This window comes from Phialemonium atrogriseum (genome assembly GCF_030411735.1).
Source record: "Phialemonium atrogriseum strain 8032-3 unplaced genomic scaffold QBC33scaffold_35, whole genome shotgun sequence".
NCBI classification, from domain to species: Eukaryota; Fungi; Ascomycota; class Sordariomycetes; order Cephalothecales; family Cephalothecaceae; genus Phialemonium; species Phialemonium atrogriseum.
Window position 1 is genome coordinate 1 of NW_026848172.1, and position 21842 is coordinate 21842.

General features: G+C 57.8%; 9 protein-coding genes across 9 annotated transcripts; 5 read left to right on the top strand and 4 right to left on the bottom strand.

Moving 5' to 3' along the window:
* Nucleotides 1-691, top strand: QBC33DRAFT_460239 (oryzin; the record flags this gene model as incomplete). Its single annotated transcript, XM_060424970.1, has 2 exons — nt 1-77; nt 177-691. Coding segments are annotated over 2 exons (592 nt in total), but the record flags the coding sequence as incomplete, so codon positions are not given.
* Nucleotides 692-2518: 1827 nt separating this feature from the next.
* On the bottom strand, nt 2519-4146 carry QBC33DRAFT_460198 (isoprenoid synthase domain-containing protein; the record flags this gene model as incomplete). The annotated part of the gene is made up of 4 exons (XM_060424968.1): nt 2519-2632; nt 2691-2855; nt 2937-3999; nt 4079-4146. The coding sequence occupies 4 exons, from the start codon at nt 4144-4146 to the stop codon at nt 2519-2521; spliced, it is 1410 nt and encodes a 469-aa protein (XP_060279176.1).
* A 767-nt stretch (nt 4147-4913) lies between these two features.
* Nucleotides 4914-6554, top strand: QBC33DRAFT_550605 (uncharacterized protein). Its single transcript, XM_060429096.1, has 2 exons — nt 4914-5814; nt 5901-6554. The coding sequence occupies exons 1-2, from the start codon at nt 5350-5352 to the stop codon at nt 6348-6350; spliced, it is 915 nt and encodes a 304-aa protein (XP_060279177.1). The 5' UTR covers nt 4914-5349; the 3' UTR covers nt 6351-6554.
* Nucleotides 6555-7053: 499 nt separating this feature from the next.
* Nucleotides 7054-8828, top strand: QBC33DRAFT_563176 (DnaJ-like protein 1; the record flags this gene model as incomplete). The annotated part of the gene is made up of 2 exons (XM_060430254.1): nt 7054-8505; nt 8586-8828. The coding sequence occupies 2 exons, from the start codon at nt 7054-7056 to the stop codon at nt 8826-8828; spliced, it is 1695 nt and encodes a 564-aa protein (XP_060279178.1).
* A 1118-nt stretch (nt 8829-9946) lies between these two features.
* Nucleotides 9947-11944, bottom strand: QBC33DRAFT_460346 (uncharacterized protein; the record flags this gene model as incomplete). The annotated part of the gene is made up of 1 exon (XM_060424981.1): nt 9947-11944. One exon carries the CDS (start codon nt 11942-11944, stop codon nt 9947-9949), a length of 1998 nt encoding a protein of 665 aa, XP_060279179.1.
* A 1141-nt stretch (nt 11945-13085) lies between these two features.
* On the top strand, nt 13086-14132 carry QBC33DRAFT_460335 (the record flags this gene model as incomplete). The annotated part of the gene is made up of 2 exons (XM_060424979.1): nt 13086-13283; nt 13383-14132. 2 exons carry the CDS (start codon nt 13086-13088, stop codon nt 14130-14132), a joined length of 948 nt encoding a protein of 315 aa, XP_060279180.1.
* A 194-nt stretch (nt 14133-14326) lies between these two features.
* On the bottom strand, nt 14327-17356 carry QBC33DRAFT_599095 (uncharacterized protein). The gene is made up of 5 exons (XM_060432016.1): nt 17197-17356; nt 17078-17137; nt 16932-17014; nt 16718-16869; nt 14327-16653 (listed from the first exon to the last, which is right to left on the bottom strand). Exons 1-5 carry the CDS (start codon nt 17231-17233, stop codon nt 14472-14474), a joined length of 2514 nt encoding a protein of 837 aa, XP_060279181.1. The 5' UTR covers nt 17234-17356; the 3' UTR covers nt 14327-14471.
* A 318-nt stretch (nt 17357-17674) lies between these two features.
* QBC33DRAFT_550619 (carbohydrate esterase family 15 protein) lies at nt 17675-18905 on the bottom strand. Its single transcript, XM_060429097.1, has one exon. The coding sequence runs from the start codon at nt 18736-18738 to the stop codon at nt 17764-17766; it is 975 nt and encodes a 324-aa protein (XP_060279182.1). The 5' UTR covers nt 18739-18905; the 3' UTR covers nt 17675-17763.
* A 1871-nt stretch (nt 18906-20776) lies between these two features.
* QBC33DRAFT_550621 (glycoside hydrolase family 61 protein) lies at nt 20777-21751 on the top strand. The gene is made up of 4 exons (XM_060429098.1): nt 20777-21399; nt 21454-21503; nt 21567-21601; nt 21656-21751. The coding sequence occupies exons 1-4, from the start codon at nt 20886-20888 to the stop codon at nt 21690-21692; spliced, it is 636 nt and encodes a 211-aa protein (XP_060279183.1). The 5' UTR covers nt 20777-20885; the 3' UTR covers nt 21693-21751.
* Nucleotides 21752-21842: the final 91 nt, after the last annotated feature.

The following is a 21842-nucleotide window of genomic DNA, read 5'->3' on the forward strand; positions in this document are numbered from 1 at the left end:
TAACCTGTGCGCGGTAAATGTCCGCGACGCCGACGGGTCCGGCACCAACTCGGGGGTTTTGGGGGGCATTAACTTTGGTAACCCTAGGACTTTACCCCCCCCCCCCCCCCCCCCCCGGGCGCCAATCCTTGCCGTCGTGATCCCACAACTAACCACTCCTTTTTTTTCCCCAACAGTCGCCCAAAATGTAACGGCATCAGGCCTCTCAGGCAAGGCGGTCATGAACATGTCCCTGGGCGGCTCCCGCTCGACAGCCGTCAACGAAGCCATCAACGGGATCAAGAATGCGGGCGTCGTCCCCGTTGTGGCGGCGGGCAACGAGAACCAGGACACGGCCAACACGTCGCCCGGCTCGGCGCCCGCGGCCGTGACAGTCGGCGCCATCGACCAGACCACCGACCAGCGGGCGTCCTTCTCCAACTTTGGCCGCGGCGTCGACATCTTCGCGCCCGGAGTCCGCGTCCTCAGCGTGGGGATCGCCGACGACAACGGCTCGGCCACCCTTAGCGGCACGAGCATGGCCAGCCCCCACGTCGCGGGGCTCGCCGCCTACCTGATGGCGTTTGAGAGCATCACCGACGTCGACGCCGTCGTCGCCAGGATCAAGAGCCTCGCGCGCGCGAGCGGCGCGACGGTCGGGAACAACCAGCGGGGCACGACGAACCTGATCGCCAACAACGGGAACAGGTGATTTTGAGGAGCGTTGTCTTGTTTGTGTGTGCGTGGGGTCGAGAATAATTTTTGCCAACATTCACAAATCACTATCGTCGATTCAGCACGCACTGTGTGCGCACGTATATAACATATATTTTCTGCCATCTGGCCGTGGGTTGAGTCCCTCGAGGCCTGGCTATATTGTACATTTTGAACCTACGCGTTTCCCTTCAGCACAGGGGAAGCATCGAGGCGAGGAATTGCAGAAGTTCTTCCTGTCCGACTCCATGCTCCCTTTATCGGCGGCGGGGAGTCTGCGGCGTCGAGGGAATGACGAGGAGGCCGCCTTACACGTCTAGAGAAATTAATAAACTAGAAAAAACTTAGAAAGAGTTTACGAAATCATGGTCATATCTCGATACTGCACATCAACCTCTGCTCACTCCTGGCGTCGGTAGTCTGTCGGCTTGTCTCGACCTTGCGTGTTGTTGGAATATCAAACGCGGCGAAGGTTGACGTTTCGAAGGACCCGAAACATGGAGGGAACTGCGCTCGGGTTCGTAACCTTGAGCAGCGGCGCGGGGGGAGGGAAGCAAGCAAAGTGAAACACATGCAAGAATAAGAAAAGACAGCAGCAGGTATAAACCACCAATATACCAAGCCGACCGCAAGGTCAAACCCGCCCCGGAAATACAGCCCACCAACAATGAACGGCAAAAAAAAAAAAAAAAAAAAGGAGCATTCGAGTTTGGCCTTGTCGCCCAGCAGCCGAGGACCGGCACGTTGCCCAGCCGCCACAAAGAAGCAGTTCGAGACGCCACTGCAGTTTGCCGCGTCTCAGGGCGAATTTGCCATATCGGGATTGGGGGGGATGATCGACGACTCTCTTTTTGCTGTATTCTTCCTGTCCCGTCGGGTTCCTGTGGTTGTAATACTAGAAGCCCCAAAAATTAAATCCCCGGCACATCCCCGAGCTGTGTGCCATGGGGATTTCCTTCTGATGGCTAAAAAGGCGAGGGGAGAAGAAGTAATATCGTGTTTGGCTGTCTGTCTGACTATGTTTTGTCCCACCCCCACCACCCACCCCATCGCAGTCACCTCCGTTTCCTCTACTTCCAAGACGCTGCTCCAAGGTGTTGGGGAAATCGTGAGACGGATCCTGTCCATACTCCGACTGACACACGATCATTGGGCCCCCGTATGCAAGGGCAACACGGGATAATTCGAGAACAAGGCTTAATTTGCAAGCTCACACATTGGTTTACTATCATACCCCCGTTCTCGCTGTAAGGGAGCCGGGGAATAGGGCAACCAGACAAGAGAGAAACGAGAGGTGAGGAAGCAAGGGGTAAGGGGTGAGAGGGAAAAGGGGGAAAGCAATGTGCGCAATCCGCCCATCGACAAGCATCACGGGACAATGAGCGATGTGTATCTGAGGCGTGCCCGGATTCCAGGCTTCTTGCATAGGTTGAGTCAATATCAGCACATCTTCGGCACAACAACAGTCATCAAAACCCCGCCCCGTAAGGCGGGCGACTGAATTGCAATTTGACATCCGTGCTATTTCCGTAGAGGAATGGAGCTCTCTTCGACGTGGATCTCTAAAGGGTGAACCTGGCTAGTAGAAGATCTGACGAGACAGCTTTGAGCCATCCCGAGGCATGAGCGGTAGGGGGGAAGCCTAGTCTGAACGCAGAAGACGAAGCGAACCTGACCTTGTATGTATTAAGAGATATATGGGTAGGTAAGTTAGCTAGCGTTAGCAACATCCACGGCCCGTGACCGTCCAGATGACCACAAAGACAACAAGTACACTCTTCAGACGCCAGGTGAAGATCCAAGGTCGGTTATCAATACTTAGAAATTACAGCTCATCGCGTCCGGTTGGGTTCAAGACCTTGTTCGCCGTCCGCATCTTGTCGTCGAAGTTGCGGAACAACTTGTCAAATCGAGCGCCCATGAAGTAGGCGCTTCCGACCTGGGAACAGAATTAGCGAGGGGTTTCCAGAGTGTTGTATGTTGGTAAGGTGGCATACCATTAGACCTCCAATAAGAAGCAGTACAGCAAAGACAGCGGCCAGCAGTACAAAGGCCTCCCAAGCATCCATTCCGGCTTCCCTCGGGGCTGCCTTGGGATCCCTGGCGGCTGCCAACTTCTTGGGGTCTTGGACCGGGTAAATTGACTCGATGAATTGCTCGATCTGACACAGATTTGTTAGTTCCAACGTTTATTTGCCCATGACTTGGCCTGTCTAGGAGGAAAGAGGGTGGGGGATACAAACCTGTCCACATTGAATGCTAATGGCAAGGTAATGGGGATCCCGCGGGTCGTTGTTCTTCTTATGTATCCTCTTCACGTACTGGCGGAAGACCTCACATACGACTCGGAGATTTTGGGTCGACTGGGACATGAGATGGCACGCGTCTCCCTTGGTGATCTTAAGGTGGCTGTCGAAGATGGCGGGATTCCGGAACACCAGCTCCAGGGTGGCGATGGCCATGGACTGGGGGATGGCGACGAAATTGAAGACGCTCTGGTCCTTGATGCCTGCCATGTAGTACAAACACTCGTCGGCGTGTTTCAGCGCGTTGAGCACCATCTCAGAGCTGCACTCCACGGCCTTTTGCCTGTTCTCGAGCTTGAAGAGATCATCCCAGGTGTCGACATACTTGCTCCAGATCTCCTTGGGCCAGAACCGCCGCTTGTCCACGAAATCCTCATGTACGTCTCGAATGATGTTGGTCTTCTGCAGGAATTGACCCATGCTCTCGGTCAGGTCCATGCGGACCAGAAGCTGCGGGTTTGCCAGCTTTGACTCAACGAACAGCCTTGTCAAACCCTCACCGACCAAACCGGCAACGTAGTGGCAGTAAAGCTCGTACTCCTTGATAGTGGCGACGCCGTTGACATTGTGCTCGGCGTTGACGGCGTAGTCGGCCATGCCGTTGCCCATCTTCACCGTGATGTCGGCAATGATATCGTAGTATGGCTTCTTGACCTTCTTCAGCTCGGGGATCACCTCGTCGAAATGTACCAGCAGCTCACGGTCCTTCTCGTCTGGCCCGTTCTTGTCGAAAGTCCAGCCATCTGTCTCCATGAACTGCTTGAAATTACGCAGAAGCGGCTCCTTCTCCTTGATGTCTATCGTCATATCATCCTCGATGGTATCGAGCGCCCGCAGCACAAGGTAGAACAAGCATATGGGCATGAGCAGCTCTGGGTTGAGCTCCTTGATGACAGCCGCAAATGAGCGGGATGTCAGGTCCAAGTAGTGGAAGCATGCTTTCTCGGTCGGCGTCTCAGTCTTGGGATCGCGTCTATGGACAGGCTCGTGCCAGAGCTTCCTGGAGTTTCGCGCGTCAGATCCAACTGCTAAGGGGTTCGACAAGAGAGAGAGAGAAGGGGGGGGAGAGCGAGACCTACCATTGTATGACGTTGCGGAGTTGGTTTGGGTGAACGAGAAAGTAGAGGGCCTGTTTTACGGCGCCCATTTTGGCGACGACCGGCGTCAAGGTCAAGAGAGCGATGAAAAAAGCACCACAGGTAGAGAGAGGAGAGAGACAGGAGGCTGGATGTTGGGGATAGGGGCGAGTGATGAAGAGGAGTACCGCGACTAGGGGGCCCGGAGGAGATGGACTTTAAATACCTAGATGATGAAAGAACGGCCGGATGGAGGCAAACTTGAAGGTTGAATATGCCGTGAACCAGGTAGTCATGTCTTTGAGGTGTCATGAGGAGTAAAATGGAAGGAACAACCACTCTCCCGGATGAATAGAAACTTAGGTTGAACGCGCGGGAAAATTGATAACCTAACCTGGTAAGGTGCCACCTCGGAAAGCTGCATGCTGCTTCTCCAATTTTCGTTGGTGGAAACTGGGTCCCTGCGCCAGTGAACCTTATCCTGATTGGCCAATTGCCTTGTGTGTCAGCTCGGTGGGTCTCAGGCAATGGATTGCCTCTCACAGCTTTGGGGACATCATTTTACTTAACTGACCAAAATGTTTGCAACGGCTTGTTGTTAGGAGTCATCAAGCTACAGGATCACAGGGGACCATTCGAGCATCATGAGTTCCTAAGTATTGGACAGGCAAGCAATTGCTGACTGTTAACCAACTCGGGGAGGAGTACTGTACCTAAATATGCTTAGACTTTGCACTAATATGGAACCTAGGTCGGTACCTAATTAGAGCATCAATCGGGCAGATCAATATGCGAGGGCCGCTGGATGGAACCTAAGCTTGAATTGTACATACATACAATAGTATTCGCCTTAGCTAAGGTATCTGGAGATAGGTAGCGATGACTGCCCAACACCAGGCATTCTGTATCGACAGCTTGCAAACGCGCAAACGCGCTGAATCAAACAGGTACAGATGCGGATGCGTACCTAAGTATCTACTCTTCGTGCCGAAGGTGCAGCTGAGTGAGACCCCTCCCTCGTGTTGGCTGCGTTAGCTCCCCCGCCTCTTCAGCTATTCAATCAATGTCTTGAGTCTCCAAGGCATTCGTGTCTCCCTTGCTTCGCCTGGGGAACAGACAAATAACAAGTATCCTCGCCTCCTCTCATCTCTCCGACAGCTCCAAGTTTCCTCTTCTCTCACTCGTAGCGCTTCCTGCCGATTTCTCTGCGTCCTATAAATTCTTTGTGTAGTCTACATCGGCTCGAATCCGTTCCCCCACCATCAAGCTCCGCAATGGCGACAACTAATGGCACGACAATTAATGGCGCTGGCAAAGCCAACCGTTTCCTCATCTGGGGAGGCGAGGGCTGGGTTGCCGGTCACCTCAAGGCCCTGCTCGAGAGCCAGGGAAAGGAAGTCTACTCGACTACCATCCGCATGGAGAACCGCGAGGCCGTTCTGGCCGAGCTGGACAGGGTCAAGCCCACCCATGTCCTGAATGCCGCCGGGTGTACCGGTCGACCCAACGTTGACTGGTGCGAGGACAACAAGGAGGCCACGATTCGGTCCAATGTCATCGGGACCCTGAACTTGACCGATGCCTGCTTCCTCAAGGGCATTCACTGCACCGTCTTCGCCACGGGGTGTATCTACCAGTACGATGAGAAGCATCCCTGGGATGGCCCGGGTTTCGTCGAGACCGACCCGGCCAACTTCTCGGGGAGCTTCTATTCGATGACCAAGGCACATGTCGAGGAGGTAAGCCATATCCATCCCGGGGCTCCCGTAGCTCGTCCATCACAGGGCAGCAAGACTGACGGGTTCTACTTCGCTTTGCTCCGCAGGTTATGAAACATTACAACAACTGCCTCATCCTCCGACTCCGCATGCCCGTCTCTGACGACCTGCACTCGCGCAACTTTGTGACCAAGATCGCCAAGTACGAGCGTGTCGTCGACATCCCCAACAGCAACACGATCCTCACCGATCTCCTGCCCGCTGCGATCCTGCTGGCCGAGCACAGCGAGCTGGGCATCTACAACTTCACCAACCCGGGCGCCATCTCGCACAACGAGGTGCTGACGCTGTTCCGCGACATCGTCCGGCCGGGCTTCGCGTGGAAGAACTTCAGCCTAGAGGAGCAGGCCAAGGTCATCAAGGCGGGGCGCAGCAACTGCAAGCTCGACACGACCAAGCTGGTCACCAAGCTGAAGGAGTACAACTATGAGGTGCCCGAGGTCCACGAGGCGTACAGGAGGTGCTTCGAGCGCATGAAGGCTGCCGGTGTTCAGTAAGGCCTTCGAAAGCTGGAATACTGGGGGGCTGCTGCATCGGGTAGGTATCTCTGAAACCCAACCAGAGAGAACCCGGAAAATATGATGAGAGAATCGGGGGACAGGAAGTGGGCCATAAAACTAGACGGTTAGTTACAAGGGAGTTTGTAGGACGGCATTCGGGGTTAAAATCAACATAATTGATTACATGCTACTCTGACAACCTAAAACGTGGAAAGAGTCCAGTAATTTTGGACAGCTGAGCTTTGGGCGAGCTCATGTGAAATATTAGATCGGTGGCGGGGTTCACATGCCAACATGCATCTGGTTCTACCCTTTTTGCCTTGTTGTTGTCTTGGCTAGGTCCCGTCTCCAAGGCAAGAATTCCCTCCGGACCGAGGAGCTTAATAAGCGATGGGGACATACGTAATTTGACCCTTATGCGCCGAAAAGCTAGGGCCGACAAAAAAACGGGCTGCAAGGTTACGAATACAGACCTCTGGCAGGCAACACCTACTGACGCTGGGCTGCCTTACTTGCCTACCTATTTGCTTGTACCCTATCCACGGCACCATCGTGTCTCGTTTATGACCGACCAGTCCTCTTAACCTTTGGCAAAGCTCAGACGATATCGATCACCTATATCACGGTAATCCCGGATACCACCACCCTCGAATTTGACAACCCCATCAGATAACCCGGCGCAAGCCACACGACGGCCACCATGGTTGTTGACACGGGATATTACGACATCCTGGGTGTCGCGCCCACTGCGACGGAACTCGAGATCAAGAAGGCATACCGGAAGATGGCCATCGTCCACCACCCGGACAAGAACCCCAACGATCCCTCCGCCCATGCCAAGTTCCAGGAGATCGGCGAAGCCTACCAAGTCCTCTCCGACACGGACCTGCGCAAGGCCTACGACAAGTTCGGCAAGGAGTCGGCGCGCCCGAGCGAGGGATTCGTCGACCCGGCCGAGTTCTTCACCAGCATCTTCGGCGGCGAGGCCTTTGTCGACTGGATCGGCGAGATCAGCCTCATGAAGGACCTGACCGCCACCATGGATATCACCATGGCCGCCACCGAGGGTGTCGAGGGCAGCGCTGAGAGCAGCGCCGAGGACGCCGCCGCCGCCGCCGGCACCGGCACCGCCTCCGGGGGGGAGTTCCCCGACACCGACGAGGCCATCAAGGAGAGCCTGAAGACGGCCGGCGGCGCCGCGCCGCCGCCGCCGAAGGTGGTCGTGGAGGACGAGAAATCCGACGCCCCCGACGGCGTGCCGGATGCCACAGCCACAACCCCGGTGACAGGAGCAGCAGCAGCAGCAGCTCCACCACCGCTGCCGCCGCGGACGCCCTCGCCCTCGGCCACGGGCCCGACTGTTCCCCCCAGGTCCGGCGCGACGACCCCGCAGGGAGGCAACGGCCGGCACGCGATACCCCTGCGACCGGCGCTTATGGAGCGGGCATCGGACGACGGCGAGGGCAGCAGCGGCGGGGAGGTGCGGCGGGGCAAGGACAAGGACAAGGACAAGGACAAGAAGGCCAAGGCGGCGCTGTCCAAGGAGCAGCGGGAGCAGCTGGCGGCGTACGAGCGGGAGCGGGCGCGGGTGCGGCAGGAGCGGGTGGACACGCTCGCGCGCAAGCTGCTGGACCGGGTCAGCGTGTGGACCGAGACGGACAAGGGCGGCGACGTGACGCACGCGTTCCGCGAGAAGACGCGGCTCGAGGTCGAGGACCTCAAGATGGAGAGCTTCGGGCTCGACATCCTGCACGCCATCGGCGCCACCTACGTCAGCAAGGCGACGGCGCTGCTGCGGAGCCAGAAGTTCTTCGGCATGGGCGGCTTCTTCAGCCGGGTCAAGGACAAGGGGTCGCTGGTCAAGGACACGTGGAATACTATTAGTAGCGCCATCGAGGCGCAGGCCAGCATGGAGGAGATGGCGAGGATGGAGGAGCAGGGCGGCGACGAGTGGACCGACGAGAAGAAGATGGAGTACGAGAGGAGGGTCACTGGCAAGATCCTCACCGCCGCCTGGAGGGGCAGCAGGTTTGAGATTCAGAGCGTGCTCAGGGATGTGTGCGACGCCATCCTCTACGACAAGAAGGTCCCGCTAGCCAAGAGGCTGGAGCGAGCACACGCGCTGGTCCTGATAGGGGATATATGCTCAAAGGTAGGAGAGAAGAAACCCCTTCCCCAGACATTTACCATGACTCAACGCAACGCTAACCAAACCCCTCCACCCCTTTCCAGGCACAACGCACTCCAGAAGAAGAGGGTGACTACATGGCCTTCGAGCAGCTGGTCGCCGAGGCGGCCATCAAGAAGGAGAAGGAGTCGAAGCGCAAGGGCAAGGAGAAGAAGGACAAGGCCCACCACTACCACCACCACGGCGGTGGCGGCGGCAGCAGCGTCAGCGACAAGGCTGAGAAGGCGTCCTCCCCAACCCCATCCGCCGCCGCCGCCGACGCGCCCAACGTCCCCAAGTCGTCGTAGGTCGCGAAGGACAAGGCGGCGGCGTCGTCGTCCCTCCGCCCGCGCGACTTGTGTCTTTGCTGCGTGGGCCTGTGAGCAAGGGGGGCGCGAGGATGGATAGACAGGGGAAGAGGGGCGCGTATTCTATTTTTTGTTTTGTTTTATCGGCTGGAGGCGGGGCTGAAGCATGGTCGGTCGGTCCGTCTTGGTCGAGGTTGAATTCATGCCCTCCCCATATTATAGCTGGTCTTACCTTGTTTCTCTTCGAGGCTTACTGTTTCTTAACCCCGTTAGACCGCAGGGTTTCCCACCTCCCTCACCCACCGTTGTTTTGTTTGTGCCTGCAGGATGGATAGGGATTACCACAAACCTACACATATAGAACTCACCATATTCTACTGCAAGAACCAGTACCACCCCTTCTTGCGCGCCTGGCCCGTTCTGCTTGCTTGTTCTGTCTTTGATATATCCTGCATTCTCTGTCTCTAGCAGGGACGCTCTCCTCTCGCTAGTGTACAGTAATCCGGACCTCCTCTCCGATTACTCTGTAACCGGCCCGGACAAATCATCTCTGACCAACTTTGCATGCTGGTCCTTCGGCCGACAAGGTGGGTTTAGAGGAAAGGTGGGTATCATGAAATAGACAAGTAGGTGGGTGGGTAGGTAGGCGGGTATGTAGATATTCCAATGATACAGCCAGACTTCCATGCCCGAGGTTTGGTTTGAGTGTGTGTGGGGTATCTGATAGTACAAGGGGCTGGTTTGGGCCTGACAAAAGAAACGTGAAATAGTGATGATGATGATCCGAGGAGGCGAAATCTGATATCCTCTTGTTTTCCGTCACTTGCAAACAAAGAAACGCCCTGTTGATGTTGATGCCGCCGCCGCCCGCCCGCCTTAGAAAAAACAGAGGCCCTGCCCGTAGACAATATGCAGATTGAAGATGAGGTTATGAAGGTCGACCTGGGACGGATGGTTTTCCATTGCGCTGGGTCATGCCAATCCAATTTGTAAGGAAATAGTATCGTCGTGAGTGGTGATGTGACGTGTCCCGTCGCGTTTAGGGATAATTTTTGTCTCTGTTTTCTTTTGTCGTTTTCAGCAGTCCGTCAACATGTCCGTCCGCCTTGGGCTTGGGTTCACCCGCCATCGGTTGGCAGCTCGATACCACTATCCCTATCCTGCGTGTCCTTGGGCCATTTCTCGTCATCTGCAGCAACAGGCGAGTCGTCAAGCTCGGGTACGATGCCATGCAGCGTCTCCTCCCCGTCCCCATCCCCGTACACAACCGCTGATTCTCGCTCTTCCACGTCCTCGGGAGCGAGCACGCGGCCACCTAGCTGCACCTCGCTCACTCGGACCTTGTACTCCAGCGCCCGGCGGCCCTCCTTGATCAGCTCTTCGGTCCAGCCCAGGCACCTCTTCAGGCTCTGGTTGATCTTCTGGCTGTCGACCAGCAGCTGCTGATGTTTTGAGAGGTCCAGCTGCAGGCGCTCCTCGTCTCGTTTCCTATGTCTCGCATCCCGCAACGCAACAGACCCGGGACTGTGCTCTCCGGACCCGGACTCGGTCTCGGAATCGGAGTCGAAGCCGTCGCCCTCCTCGTCGAATCCCGCGTCCTCCTCGGATGACTCCTCGGTCAGGTCGTCGAGATCCAGGCCGGCCCTCGCTAGCGCGCCTCCCCCCGCAGTCGAGTCGGACGCGATCCTGTCCCGGCCGCCCGGCACGGAGCTGAGGCTCAGCCGGCCCGACCTCGACAGCCGCCTGTACCTCCTCAGCTCGGCCGTCTGCTTGCGTAGCTGCCTCTCCAGGGTGCGGTTGATAGCCTCGAGGCTCGCGTTGGTGATCTCCAGGTCCTGCACCTTGCGCTCCCGCCGCGCGCTCGCGACGAGGTCGTTCAGCGCCTGTTCCTGCGAGGATGAGGCCTTGGTGGGGCTGTGGAGCACCTCGGACTTGGTATCGTCGTCGTCTTCGTCGTCGGCGAGATCGTCGGCTGCCTGCAGGAGGGACGAGAAACCCGCCGCGGCTGGGGTGGCGGTTGTTATGTTGATGCCTGGGCTGGAAAGGACGGAGGGTGACGAGGCTTCGGAGGGCGGGTGCGAGCTATGGGTTGAGATTATCCTCGCGATGGTGGGCGGGTCTGCGACGGTGAGACTCTTAGACCGCGAATGCCCGCTGCTTGAAGACGCCGGCGGTTCTGTGCTTGCACGATGAAGTGTGGCTGTGGCCGGAGCAAGAGGTGGTGCGGCGCCCATTGCAGAACGAGCGGTAGAAAGCGAGATGGTGTCATTCTTGGGCGGCAGAAAGGACGGTAGCTTGACCGGGGACGGGGGTCGTTGGAGGCCGTAACCAGCGGAAGATGCAGCCGCTCCAAGTCGGGGAGCCGGTAGCTTCGACGATGTTGATACGGTCGAGCCAGCGTTGGAGGAGAAAGCAGGTCTCGCAACTGGGGGCAGATCTGGTGTGCCATTCGCATAGAAGAACTTGCTCGTCCGATGGCTGTCTGGAGCCGGGGAAGCACCCAATACAGGTGTCAGGTTCGTGGGCGGTGCATTCTGCCTTTCCGGCACGGCACCTCCATTGGCATAGAAGAAGGTTGACGACTTCTGTGGTTGTGTTATCGATGGTCTCGGCTGGATGGCTGGTTGCTGTTGCTGTTGGGTTTGAAGTTTCGGTGCTTGGCTCGCGTAGAAGAATTTAGAGTCAGGATCTTGCTTCGTCGCGCTGCTCGAATCCAGAGCCGGAGAGAAGGTAACCATAGGTCGTTGTCGCGGCCCATCTGCCTCCAGAGCAGAGGGTGCGAGTCCCAGACCAGACCTGGTCTCCCAGGAGTCAAGCTTGTCTAAATTGGGCGTGCCAGTCGGGGTACTATTGGCGCTGTCGATGCGGCTCTGTCTCGAGCCAGATCTAGGAGTGACGTTGCCATTCAGAAATGCCGCGACAGGAGACGCGACCTCGTCTTTGACGGTGGCGGGACCACTGCCCAGGGCGGATTCGGCCCTGTGTACACGTCTCGGGAGTGGCGTGGTGACTGTAACAGTGTGGTGTTGTGGCGTTGAGGACCGGGTTGTCGCTATCTTGGGTGTCAGAGGTGTCCTATTGGCTCCCCTTGCCGCGGCCGCACTCAGAGGAGGCATCTGGGGCTGCCTCGACTGTGTTGCCGACCCTTTCTCAGGAGGCATTTTCGGAGTGGCCCGGGTAACGGACATGGAATGTTTCGAGTTCAGAGAGCGCGTCGGGATGGCAACAACATTATTGTCGCGGGGTCGGAGCACAGGGCCAGAGTATGCGCGAGGTGCGATTCTTGCCGATGCCGATGTGGTGATGTTCGCAGTCGTCCTCGTCGGCGTCGTCGCCGCGATCGTAGTAGCCGTAATTCGTGGTCTGGCACTTGTAGTGGCACTGGCAGCACTGACCCTCGGTTTCTTCTGCTGACTCGGAGCTGGGGTCTGCGGCGTTGCTCTCGCGGTCAAAAAGTCGGCCGACGGCTTCCTTCTCAATTCATCAATGGCTTTTCCTTGGGTGCTTGACAGCGCCGACTGGCGCGAAGACGGGCGGGACGCTGATGGGGGTTTCTCGGCGGTTGAAAAGGTGTGCATTTCGCCCGTGTTGATGGTGGTCTCGACTTTCGGCACGCGCTACTGGGCAACATTACCGGCACCTGGCAATTGGCCACCTGCTTTGACGAGATTGGCTGGTTGATTGGCTGCGGCGGGGATCAGCGAAGGGATTTACAGTGTACACAGTCAGTGTGACATAAAACTGAAGCATGGAATGAACAGAAGAGAAGAATCACGAGAGGCGTTGTTTTGAAGCTATTCTGGAATGTTTCCACTTCCATAATCCATCCATCTATATCACTAGCTGCCCAATTCTTTTCCCTCCATCTGCTCATCTCGGTTTTGATTGTTTACATTCATGCATTAACTGCATGCCCCGCCGTTTCTACGCACCGTGGTCCCTGTCAATTCGCGTCATTAGGGTGAGCGGGACCATGGAACTGCCTCTCGACCCCTGCCTGACCCTTAGCTGCCGCCTTATTATTTGGCGGGGCAATCCGGCAAGAATTGCCTGGCAGATTCTGTCATTCAGTACGGAACCACCAACATCAACCAGCGAGACCACCCACCACCGAGACAAGGACGAGGAGGGACACTTTTTACGACCTTCACTCCAGGGCCCTGTTTAATCAAAGACCTCTACCACCAAGTCGCCGACCAGATGCATCGGTAGTACCGAGCCGGGAACCTCTATCGTTCGACCGCGGAGCAGCTGGATATGGGCCTCCTGGGGATCTCCCTCATCGTCGCGTCTGTCGTCCTCTTCTGCCTGCGACCTCCGGCATGGCTACCGCGCTTCTTCGGCGCAGGCCAGCAACCCCGGCTGGATCCGCCTCCCAGCCAGGCGCCCCAAAACCGCGACAACGAGAAAGACGGGGCCGCCGAGGCTAGCGGAGTGCGGAAAGCCGAGGCGACAGTCAACCGGGGGCCAGCACCCGCGCCGCAGCAGGCAGCAAAGGCGGAGATTGACCGTGCAGCCATGCCTCCGCCGCCGGTGATAGCGATGCCGAGCGAGGGCAAGAACAAGACTGCCCTGAACGACGAGGATGGCGACAGCACTCCCAAGGCGTCAGCAGCGGAACGCAACGATCCCGTTCCCACATTCACGCTCTCGGGACTTGACGATGATCAACCCAGCAGCAATGCCCCACGCCCGACCCCGATCGCAGCACCCAGACCGACACCCGGGCTCATGGCCCCTCCCCCCCGACCTCCAACCCGCAACCACATCCCAGCCAGAAACCCATACGCGCCCCCCTCGCGCCCCTCCCCCCTCCCGAACCGCGCCCCAGGAACCTCAACCCTCCCCCTCCCCCGGTCCGCGCCCTCCTCATCCCTCGCCCCACCCCCAACCCACACCACCAAGCCCGCCAAGCCCTCGCGCGCCGTCGTCCTATCACCAGGCCATTCCCCGCTAGACTGGGCTCGCCTGTCCTCGCACCCGGGCGCAGACCTCCGCGGCCTGGGCCCCAACGCGCCGTACCAGCGCGTGACCCCCTCGGCGCTGCGGGCGCACAACGGGCGCCGGGGGCGGGACGCGTGGACAGTTCTGGGCGGGCGCGTCTATAACGTCACGCCGTACGTGCCGTTCCACCCGGGCGGGGGCCCCGAGCTGCTCCGCGGGGCGGGGAAGGACGGCACGCGGTTGTTTGGGGAGGTGCATCCGTGGGTTAACTATGAGGGCATGCTGGCTTCGTGCCTGGTGGGGATACTGGTTGGTGAGGAGGAGGAGGCTGGTGGGGGGGAGATGGAGGAGATGGATTGATGAGGGGGTCTGGACTGGTCCGTTCTGCCGTGCATGATTCTGTACACGTGATTGTGTTGGATACGAAGGGAGCATTTCTGTATTATATCACACGAGGTCTTTGTATGTATGAGGGACATGATACGAGAGCTAGATACCACGCCTTGCGAGGGCTGTGGAGGGGTGAGTTCAATGTGCGAGGTCGAAATGATACCCCCACGACCGATAGATAGACAGGCATAGCAGCATAGGCAAGGGTAACTACCTAGAAAATTAGAGCAAAGGGCATCATATATCTTGTTTCGTGACCCTCACTCCGCAGACGTGACAGACACAAAGCTCGCTGTTCGCTGAAACCCATCAACGCCTGCCAAACCGGAACCTGGGCTCCTCATCGCTATCATCCCCCTCATCGACCTCGACCGCCCTCCTCGGCCTCTTCGCCGCCTTCTCCGCCGCCGGCTGCGCCGCCGCCACGCGCTTGCTCGCCCTCGTCGTCGCCTGCGACTGCGACTGTGTCCCGGCCTGCGACGACCGCGCCGCCCCGGCGAGGCGCGTGTTCGCCCTCTCGGCCGTCTTGGCGGCGCGACTGCGTGGGGGTTCCGGCTCCGGCTCCGGGTCCGGTTCCGGCTCCGGGTCCGGCGCCGTGGTTTCGTCCGGCTCCCCTTCATCGCTGCTGTCGATGGCCATTGCTCTGCGGGGCGGGGGCCCATTCGCTTTCTCTTTCCCCTTGCCTTTCGTCCCGCGTGCCTGCGACTGTGTGGCCGGCTGGCTGTCGCCCTCCCGCCGGGCATCCTTTTTGCTCTTTTTGCCGGATCCGGCTCCGGGTGCGGTGCCTTCGTCCTCCAACCAGTAGTCGTCCCCTATGCCGTACTCCTTGGACCTTACCTCCTCCAGCCCGACGATCACCCTCGGCGCCGGCCGGCCGGCCGGCTCCCCCTGTCTCCGGAACTTCTTGAAGTTCTGCCTCCCGTTCCACGCCGGGTCCCACCGACCACCCCTGACCTCGTCCTCCCGGGAGCGGGTTGCTGCGCCGCCCGACTTGTCGGGAAGGTGGACCGTGCATTCCTCGACGATCTGTAGGGCCCTAATCGCCGCATAATCGATCCCGTCGTCATGGAGGTTGTCGAGCGCCTCCCGCTCCGCGGCCGCCCGGGCCTCGGCCTCCTCGCGACGCTGCCGCGCGAGCTCCAGGATGTCGGCGTTGCTGTTGTCCTTCCCCTTCTTCTGCTTCGACGACTTGCTCGGCTGCGACTTGCCCGTCTCCGCAGTCGGCGATTCGGGGACCACGTCCCCGTCTTCGTCCTCGCCGGCAGCTTCAGGGACGGGCTCCTCGCCGGCCTCCACCCTCCGCCGTTTCACGGCCGCGGCCGTCGGCGCGATCCCGTCCATCATGTCGGCGTCGTCCTCTGGGTCGGGTGAATGCCCACGCTTGCGCTGGGACCGCCGCGTCGTCCTGGGTTGCTCCTTCTCCTGTCGAGACTCCGCGGTGACGGAATTCGACGCTGGGACGGGGTCATGAGACGGAGCTGGAGCACTCGACCCTTCGGTCATCATAGCATCGACTGGATCTGAATCTAGGTCGAACCCCTTGAATCGACTTGCCGCAACTCTCCTGCCCCGCCCACGTCTCGGCTGGGGCGCTGGGGCCACCTCTTCTGCGACCGGATCAGAGGCAGTTTGTGGCTCCTGTTGGACCACGTCCATGGGGGTCGTCGAAGCCTCGTTCGCGGCTCGCTGTGGCCGCACCACCGCCGACTCAGCCTGGGACTCTTCCTCGAGCGGCCTGCGCAGCATGCTGGCGTCGCATGCTAGAATGGCCTCGAGGAATTCTCGCTGGCCAATTGGTCGGTGATCGAGTCGTAGGGCGAAAGCCGTGAGGAATTCTGCGAACCAGTCGAAGTCGGCCCCCTTAGCAGGCAGGTAGCGGACAACAACCACGCCCCTGCCCTCACTGCCGTCTTCAAACGATCCCAGGCCTTTCTCGCCGGCGACACCCTTGACATAGCGAACGAAGTCATCGATCTCCGTCTGGCCAGGGACCACCTCCGTGAATAAAGCCTTCCCTTTCCCATTCGTGATTGCCGAGAACAAGGTCTCATACTGCTTTTTGTCGTAGAACACGAAGGTATATCCGTCAAACACCTCCTGCCTTCTCTCGTCGGGCGCGTATGCTTCTTCTGGCCGGTCGCTCGGCTCCTCGCCTCTCGGCGGTATATGTTCGAGCGCGTTCGGCCAGTTCCCGTCATAATCCTGCTCTAAAGCACTGGTCATGCTAGGCTCGTCGCCATCCGATGTCGCAGCTTCTATCACAGCGTTGACGAAGCTGTCTGCCACGACGTATTTGCCGTTGATCAACGCCTGTAACCCCTTTGATGTATTCCGCTTCTTTGTGATGACGTGGGAGGTCAGGGCGTGCTCGTATTCGGCCGAGTACTTGATATCTAGTTGTTCGAGGGACTCGCGCAGTTTCGCCCAGGGATCGTTTCGTAACTCTTTGCTGGTGAAGGAGAAACTGAACACGACCGGCTGCCACGTAATGCTATGCTGCTGTTAACGACCGAGGGAGGTCCGGTGTTTTCAAGAAGCTAAGGGAAAGGGCTGACCGAAACAGCTTCGAGCACAATCCCAACTTGATCTCGTTCACATCTTGGGTAAGCACACGCTCCTTCCCTCTAATCTGCTCGCCGTTGAGGACAGTTCCCTTTTTTGTTTCCAAATCGTGGATCGTGACTTTCGATCGAGACTGGAGGTTGCGCTGAATCGTAGTCGGGTTAGTCATAGGAGTTCAGGCAGCTGGGGGGGGTGCTAGCCGCATACACCACCGCCTTCCAGGACATTGTCAACTTGTATCGTGAGGTGTTTGCGCGATATCGTCTTGTCCGAGATGGCTAGCTGTCCGGCTGGGAGAAGTCAGCAACCCGGCCTGGTTATGACTACCAGTGCCTGCGGGAAAGATAACTTACGCTCCGAAGCCGTCCGGCCAAAGAGATAGAGCTTGCCGGGGCGAAGCCATAACCTTCTGCCTGCAATTCATCGTAATCAGGATTAGGACGTTGAACCCCGTACTAAACAGGACTCGTACCTTCGAAGGCATCCCCTTGGCTTTCGAGCAGCCACATCGTCCGGGCTATCCGCGCTATCTAACAGAACTATGTACAGTATCCGATAAAAGGCAATTCATGAGAGTATCTGGGCACCGTATCTCTTATCGCGAGTAGTTGGGGTTGGGCGGGGGAGAGAGCATAGCTTTAGGGCGAGTGACGTGTTGGGAATCAACGCCAATCAACGCGAAATTGGGACGGAATCACGTGCGCATATTTTCTACGCCATCCTTGTCCTTCCGTTTACGCCTTTCTTCTCCCTTCTCGAGCTTACTACCCTTTCACGTCTATCAAAACATTTTCTTCTTTACATGTGGATGTGATCACTTCCGCATGGGCTGTTATTGATAGATGTTCATACTTTTTCGGCATTGAGAATATCGGTTTTCTCGCATATAAGTATACAGCCAAAATATGGTCTGGCTACAAAGAGGGTGTGCTCAAGCCTCCATAAATACACGACGACTTAAGGCTCCCCTCCCTAAATTTTCACCTCCATAACCTCAATTCGACCCATCCTCATTCCCGGTCAGGCTTGACCGCGCCCTCTAGGCCAGGCTAGCGGGGATATTCCAGTCACCCGTCCAGCTCGCCATGTCGATAGTAGAAGAGCTCTTCTCGACAGCGCCAGGGGCGGAGCCGGTGTTGAGGAGGAAGTAGTTGATGTACGACAGGAGATCCGCCTGCTGCGACGAAGGGAATTGGCAATGCGAGTGGCCACCAACAAGGGAGAAGCCCATGTTGTTGGGGACGCCGACGCCCTTGTAGATCTGACGGCCAGCCTTCATGCACCCAGTAGTCGACACGGGGCCGAGCCAGTCCATATCATTCTCGATGACAAAGAGACCACGGGGGGCGATAAGGGCAGCAAGCATGTGGTGGTCCTCGGGGACAGTCGAGGTCTTGGTGCTGTACGGGTCGAAGTTCTTGGAGAACCACACGTTCTCGCCGACGATCTCGCCGGCCGTCTGGATATTTGCGCCAGCTTTCTGCTGGGCGTCGCTGATTCGCCAGCAGGCAGCGCCACCAGAGCCCGACTCCTGCGGCAGGGTGAGGGTAATGCGGTCCACCAGGGCGCCGACGATAAAGGCACCCTTGCCATTACGCGAGCAGCCGGTGACGCCAAGGCGGGTGGTGTCGATTCCCGAGGTCGCATTGACCTGCTCGAGGGCATCGACGAGCCGGTCGACACCCCACGCCCAGGCCGTTAGGGCGCCAGCACTATGGGTGTTGCCGAACAGGGTATAGAAGGCGCCCTGGCCACGCGAGGAACCCGATGACTGCGCAGCGAAAGCGTCGTTGCCAAAGTTGATGGTGGCAACAGTGTTCGGGATGGGGAGCGAGGCGCCGCCAATGGTGATGATGGCCGGGAAAGGACCATTGCCCGACGGCTTCTTGATGCTGGCCGAGAAAGTTATCGACTTCCCCCCCACAGTCACGGCAACACTGAGGCTGTTGCCGCTGAGGGTGCCCTTGACCGAGTCTGGGGGGCCGGGGTAGGTGCCCAGCTCGTACTGCTGCATTATCTTGCTGATCTCCTGCTGCCGGCATTTCCAGTCGGCCTGGGAAGCAACCTTGTTGCCGTTGGCGAAGACGAACGGATCTGGCAGCTTGGCATTGTTGACTGTCGCGTACGTGTCGGCCAGGGTGCACGTATCGGCGCGCTCGAAGATCTGCCGGCCAGGCAGGGCAAGGGCCGTCCCGGCGAGCAGGAGGGCAGACGCAAGATGGACCATGGTGCAGACTTGGGAGACGTAGTCTGAGTGGATGAAGGTTTACGATGAAGAGCAGCCAAGAGGGTAGCCCAGAGGGTAGCCAAGAGGGCCAAGAAGTGCCCAGACGGGTGAGATCGTTGCATCTTATAGGACTTCCTGGCTTGGGGGCTCGAAGTCATGGCCGCCTCCACTTTGCCGGAAGCAATCTAAACACGAATAAAAGTTGCGTGCGGTGTGCACTGGCGCCGCCCACAGAGACACTGGGCCAATACCTTGAGCATCACCAGTTGAGTGGCCAGGCTTGGAGAAACGGGTGAAAGTGTCAACCAGCCCTCTGCCGATCTCCGTCCCAGGCCTGCCTGCTTTGGAAATTACCGGTAGCATTCCAGGATGAAGCAGTGGTTGGTGCGCTTGACCACGACGAAATACCGACCTTCAACGTATATATCCTTCCGCCACCCACTTTACGGATAGGCAGTCTTTGGATAAGCGAGATGTAGGGCCAAGATCGTCACAGCCCATTTCTGGAAAGACATGGTTAATAACGGGTAATATGGATATTTACCGCCGCACCAGCAAGCAGGCTTAATGGCCAGGGATAGTCGCGGCCAGAAGGAGACATGGATGTTTATCCCGATTCCCGATTTGAGCTGCGCTGGATGCGGGGAAAGGAAGAGACCCTTGGGCAATGAGCAGTAAGGTAGTATATAGAGTAGGGGCCCGTGTGCATGGCTAAGTAATCTCAAAAGGAGGTCGGTGGGCCAAGGGCCACTCCCAAGACCGACATCAGCCCCAGCTCCTCCCAAGGCATGCACAGTTGAAGACTGGCAGTTCTTTTTCATCCATGTTAGTCGGCAGGTACCGGAGTTGAGGCACAACAAGGCTAGCAGGGGACGGCCCTTGGGAAGTGTGGGGCCCCACGTGGGTTTTCGGGACTTGGGAATTTTCCAAGACCCGACAATACCTACCGCAGTAGACTAAGGTACGGGCGGGTACGGGTACCTTGGCCTTCTCCTCTGTGGGGGTTTCAGGAAGGCACTGCGTATTCCATGGTATTTGTTCTTCGTCTTGGAGGTCATCCTCGACGCCGCGAATCAAACCCACCCCGGGTTTGCTCTTGCACAGCCAAGTGCCTTCTGAGTCCTAGCTTGTATGGACTTGAGTTGCCGAGCCTTGGCAAGCCGGCAAAAGCCACACTCATGGCCGGAGAGAGGGGTGGGGGGGCGTGACTTTTATATCTCCTAATGGCTTGTACCCAAATGCAAATGGGGTGCCCTGTTACGGTGGTGGTCTCTCCCTAGAAGTTACTCTCAAAAGATTTCACTCGCTACCTGGGCTAGGACATGTCGCCGTTAGAACTGCCCGCCTCGGTAAATAGCCGCTAGAACATAGGAAGCGTGCCGGTTGGCTAAGGTGACACGGGTGTCTAAATTGATTGCGCGGGGAATTTCATCTTCCTCCGAGTTTTCATGTTCCTAATCGACGTACGTAGGTAGCCATGTAGTGTGGCAGCATGTGAACTAGGTGTGCTATCGAGGTTTGTGTGTGTTCTGTTCCATTCTGTTGATTCTGTAGCCCAGAATCCAAAACTGCTCCGAGCTGATAAGCTTCCTCGTCTTCGAGGACACCCGGCTTGGCAGTCTTGGACCTTGTGCCTTCTCCTGCATCTCCTTCCCCACGATGGCTGTGGTCTTTGCTCTTCTCTTGGCGGTCTTGGCGTCTCTGACTGGCTCGGCCCTTGCACACGGCGGGCTGGCCAACTATACTGTTGGCGATACGTGGTACCGAGGGTAAGACAGGTCATACTCCTCGTTATCTTTTCCGCCCGGTTGCTTCCCGGCGAATCCTACCCTTCAGCCCGCTTGCTCTCGCCCATTGGCGTCTCCTTCTGGGATTAACGTGACTACAGCTACGACCCCGACGAGGCTGCGTCCGAACAGGTCGGTAAGCCATGGATGGTCCAAAGGGCATGGGCCAGCATCACCCCCATCTTCAGCGTCAATGACCCTTTCCTTGCGTGCAACGATCCCGGGACCCCACCACCGTCCTACATCCCCATCTCGGCAGGTGACAACCTCACTGCCGTGTATTGGTACTGGCTCCACCCTGTCGGGCCGATGACCGTGTGGCTGACCGCCTGCGGTGCGGACTGCTCGACCGTCGACGTTAACGAGGCCGAGTGGTTCAAGATCTGGGAGGCGGGCCTGCTCATCGGCAACGTGCCCCAGGGGATGTGGTACCAGAAGAACTTCCAGGAATGGGATGGGAGCCCCGACATCTGGCCCGTGACGATTCCTTTGTCGTTGAAGCCCGGCCTGTACATGGTCCGGCACGAGATCCTGTCCCTCCACATCCAGAACAAGCCGCAGTTCTACCCGGAATGTGCGCACCTGAACATTACCGGAACGGGGACCGCCTTCCCTCCGGATGACTTCCTGAAGAAGTTCCCCGGTGCCTACGATGAGAATGGTAAGAGAGAAGCGTATCCAAAGGGAGTCGGGGACAAGTTGCTAATTCCGGTAGACCCGTCCATCAAGATCGACATCTATACTGACGAGATGAAGAAGACTGAGGTATGGGCGAGTGCATGACTCCATCGCTTCACTGCAGTACACTGGATCTAACCGCTTATATAGAACTATACCATCCCCGGTGGACCAATCTGGAGCGGGTGAGTCGCACGTGTAATCGAGCTCTCTGCTTCCCGGTGTTAACAAGGCTGCAGGTTCACGATCCAGGACAAATATTGCCTCGGCTGCTGATCTTGAGGGGCCCCTTGGTCGATTTTTCAATGTACATATTTAGAATAGAAATGAATGCAGACTGACGTTGTTCTCACTCGATATTGCGAAAACGGCGGCCCCCTATTCAAGCCCCTATTCGAGCCCCTATTCGATTCTTCTCCCTTGCAG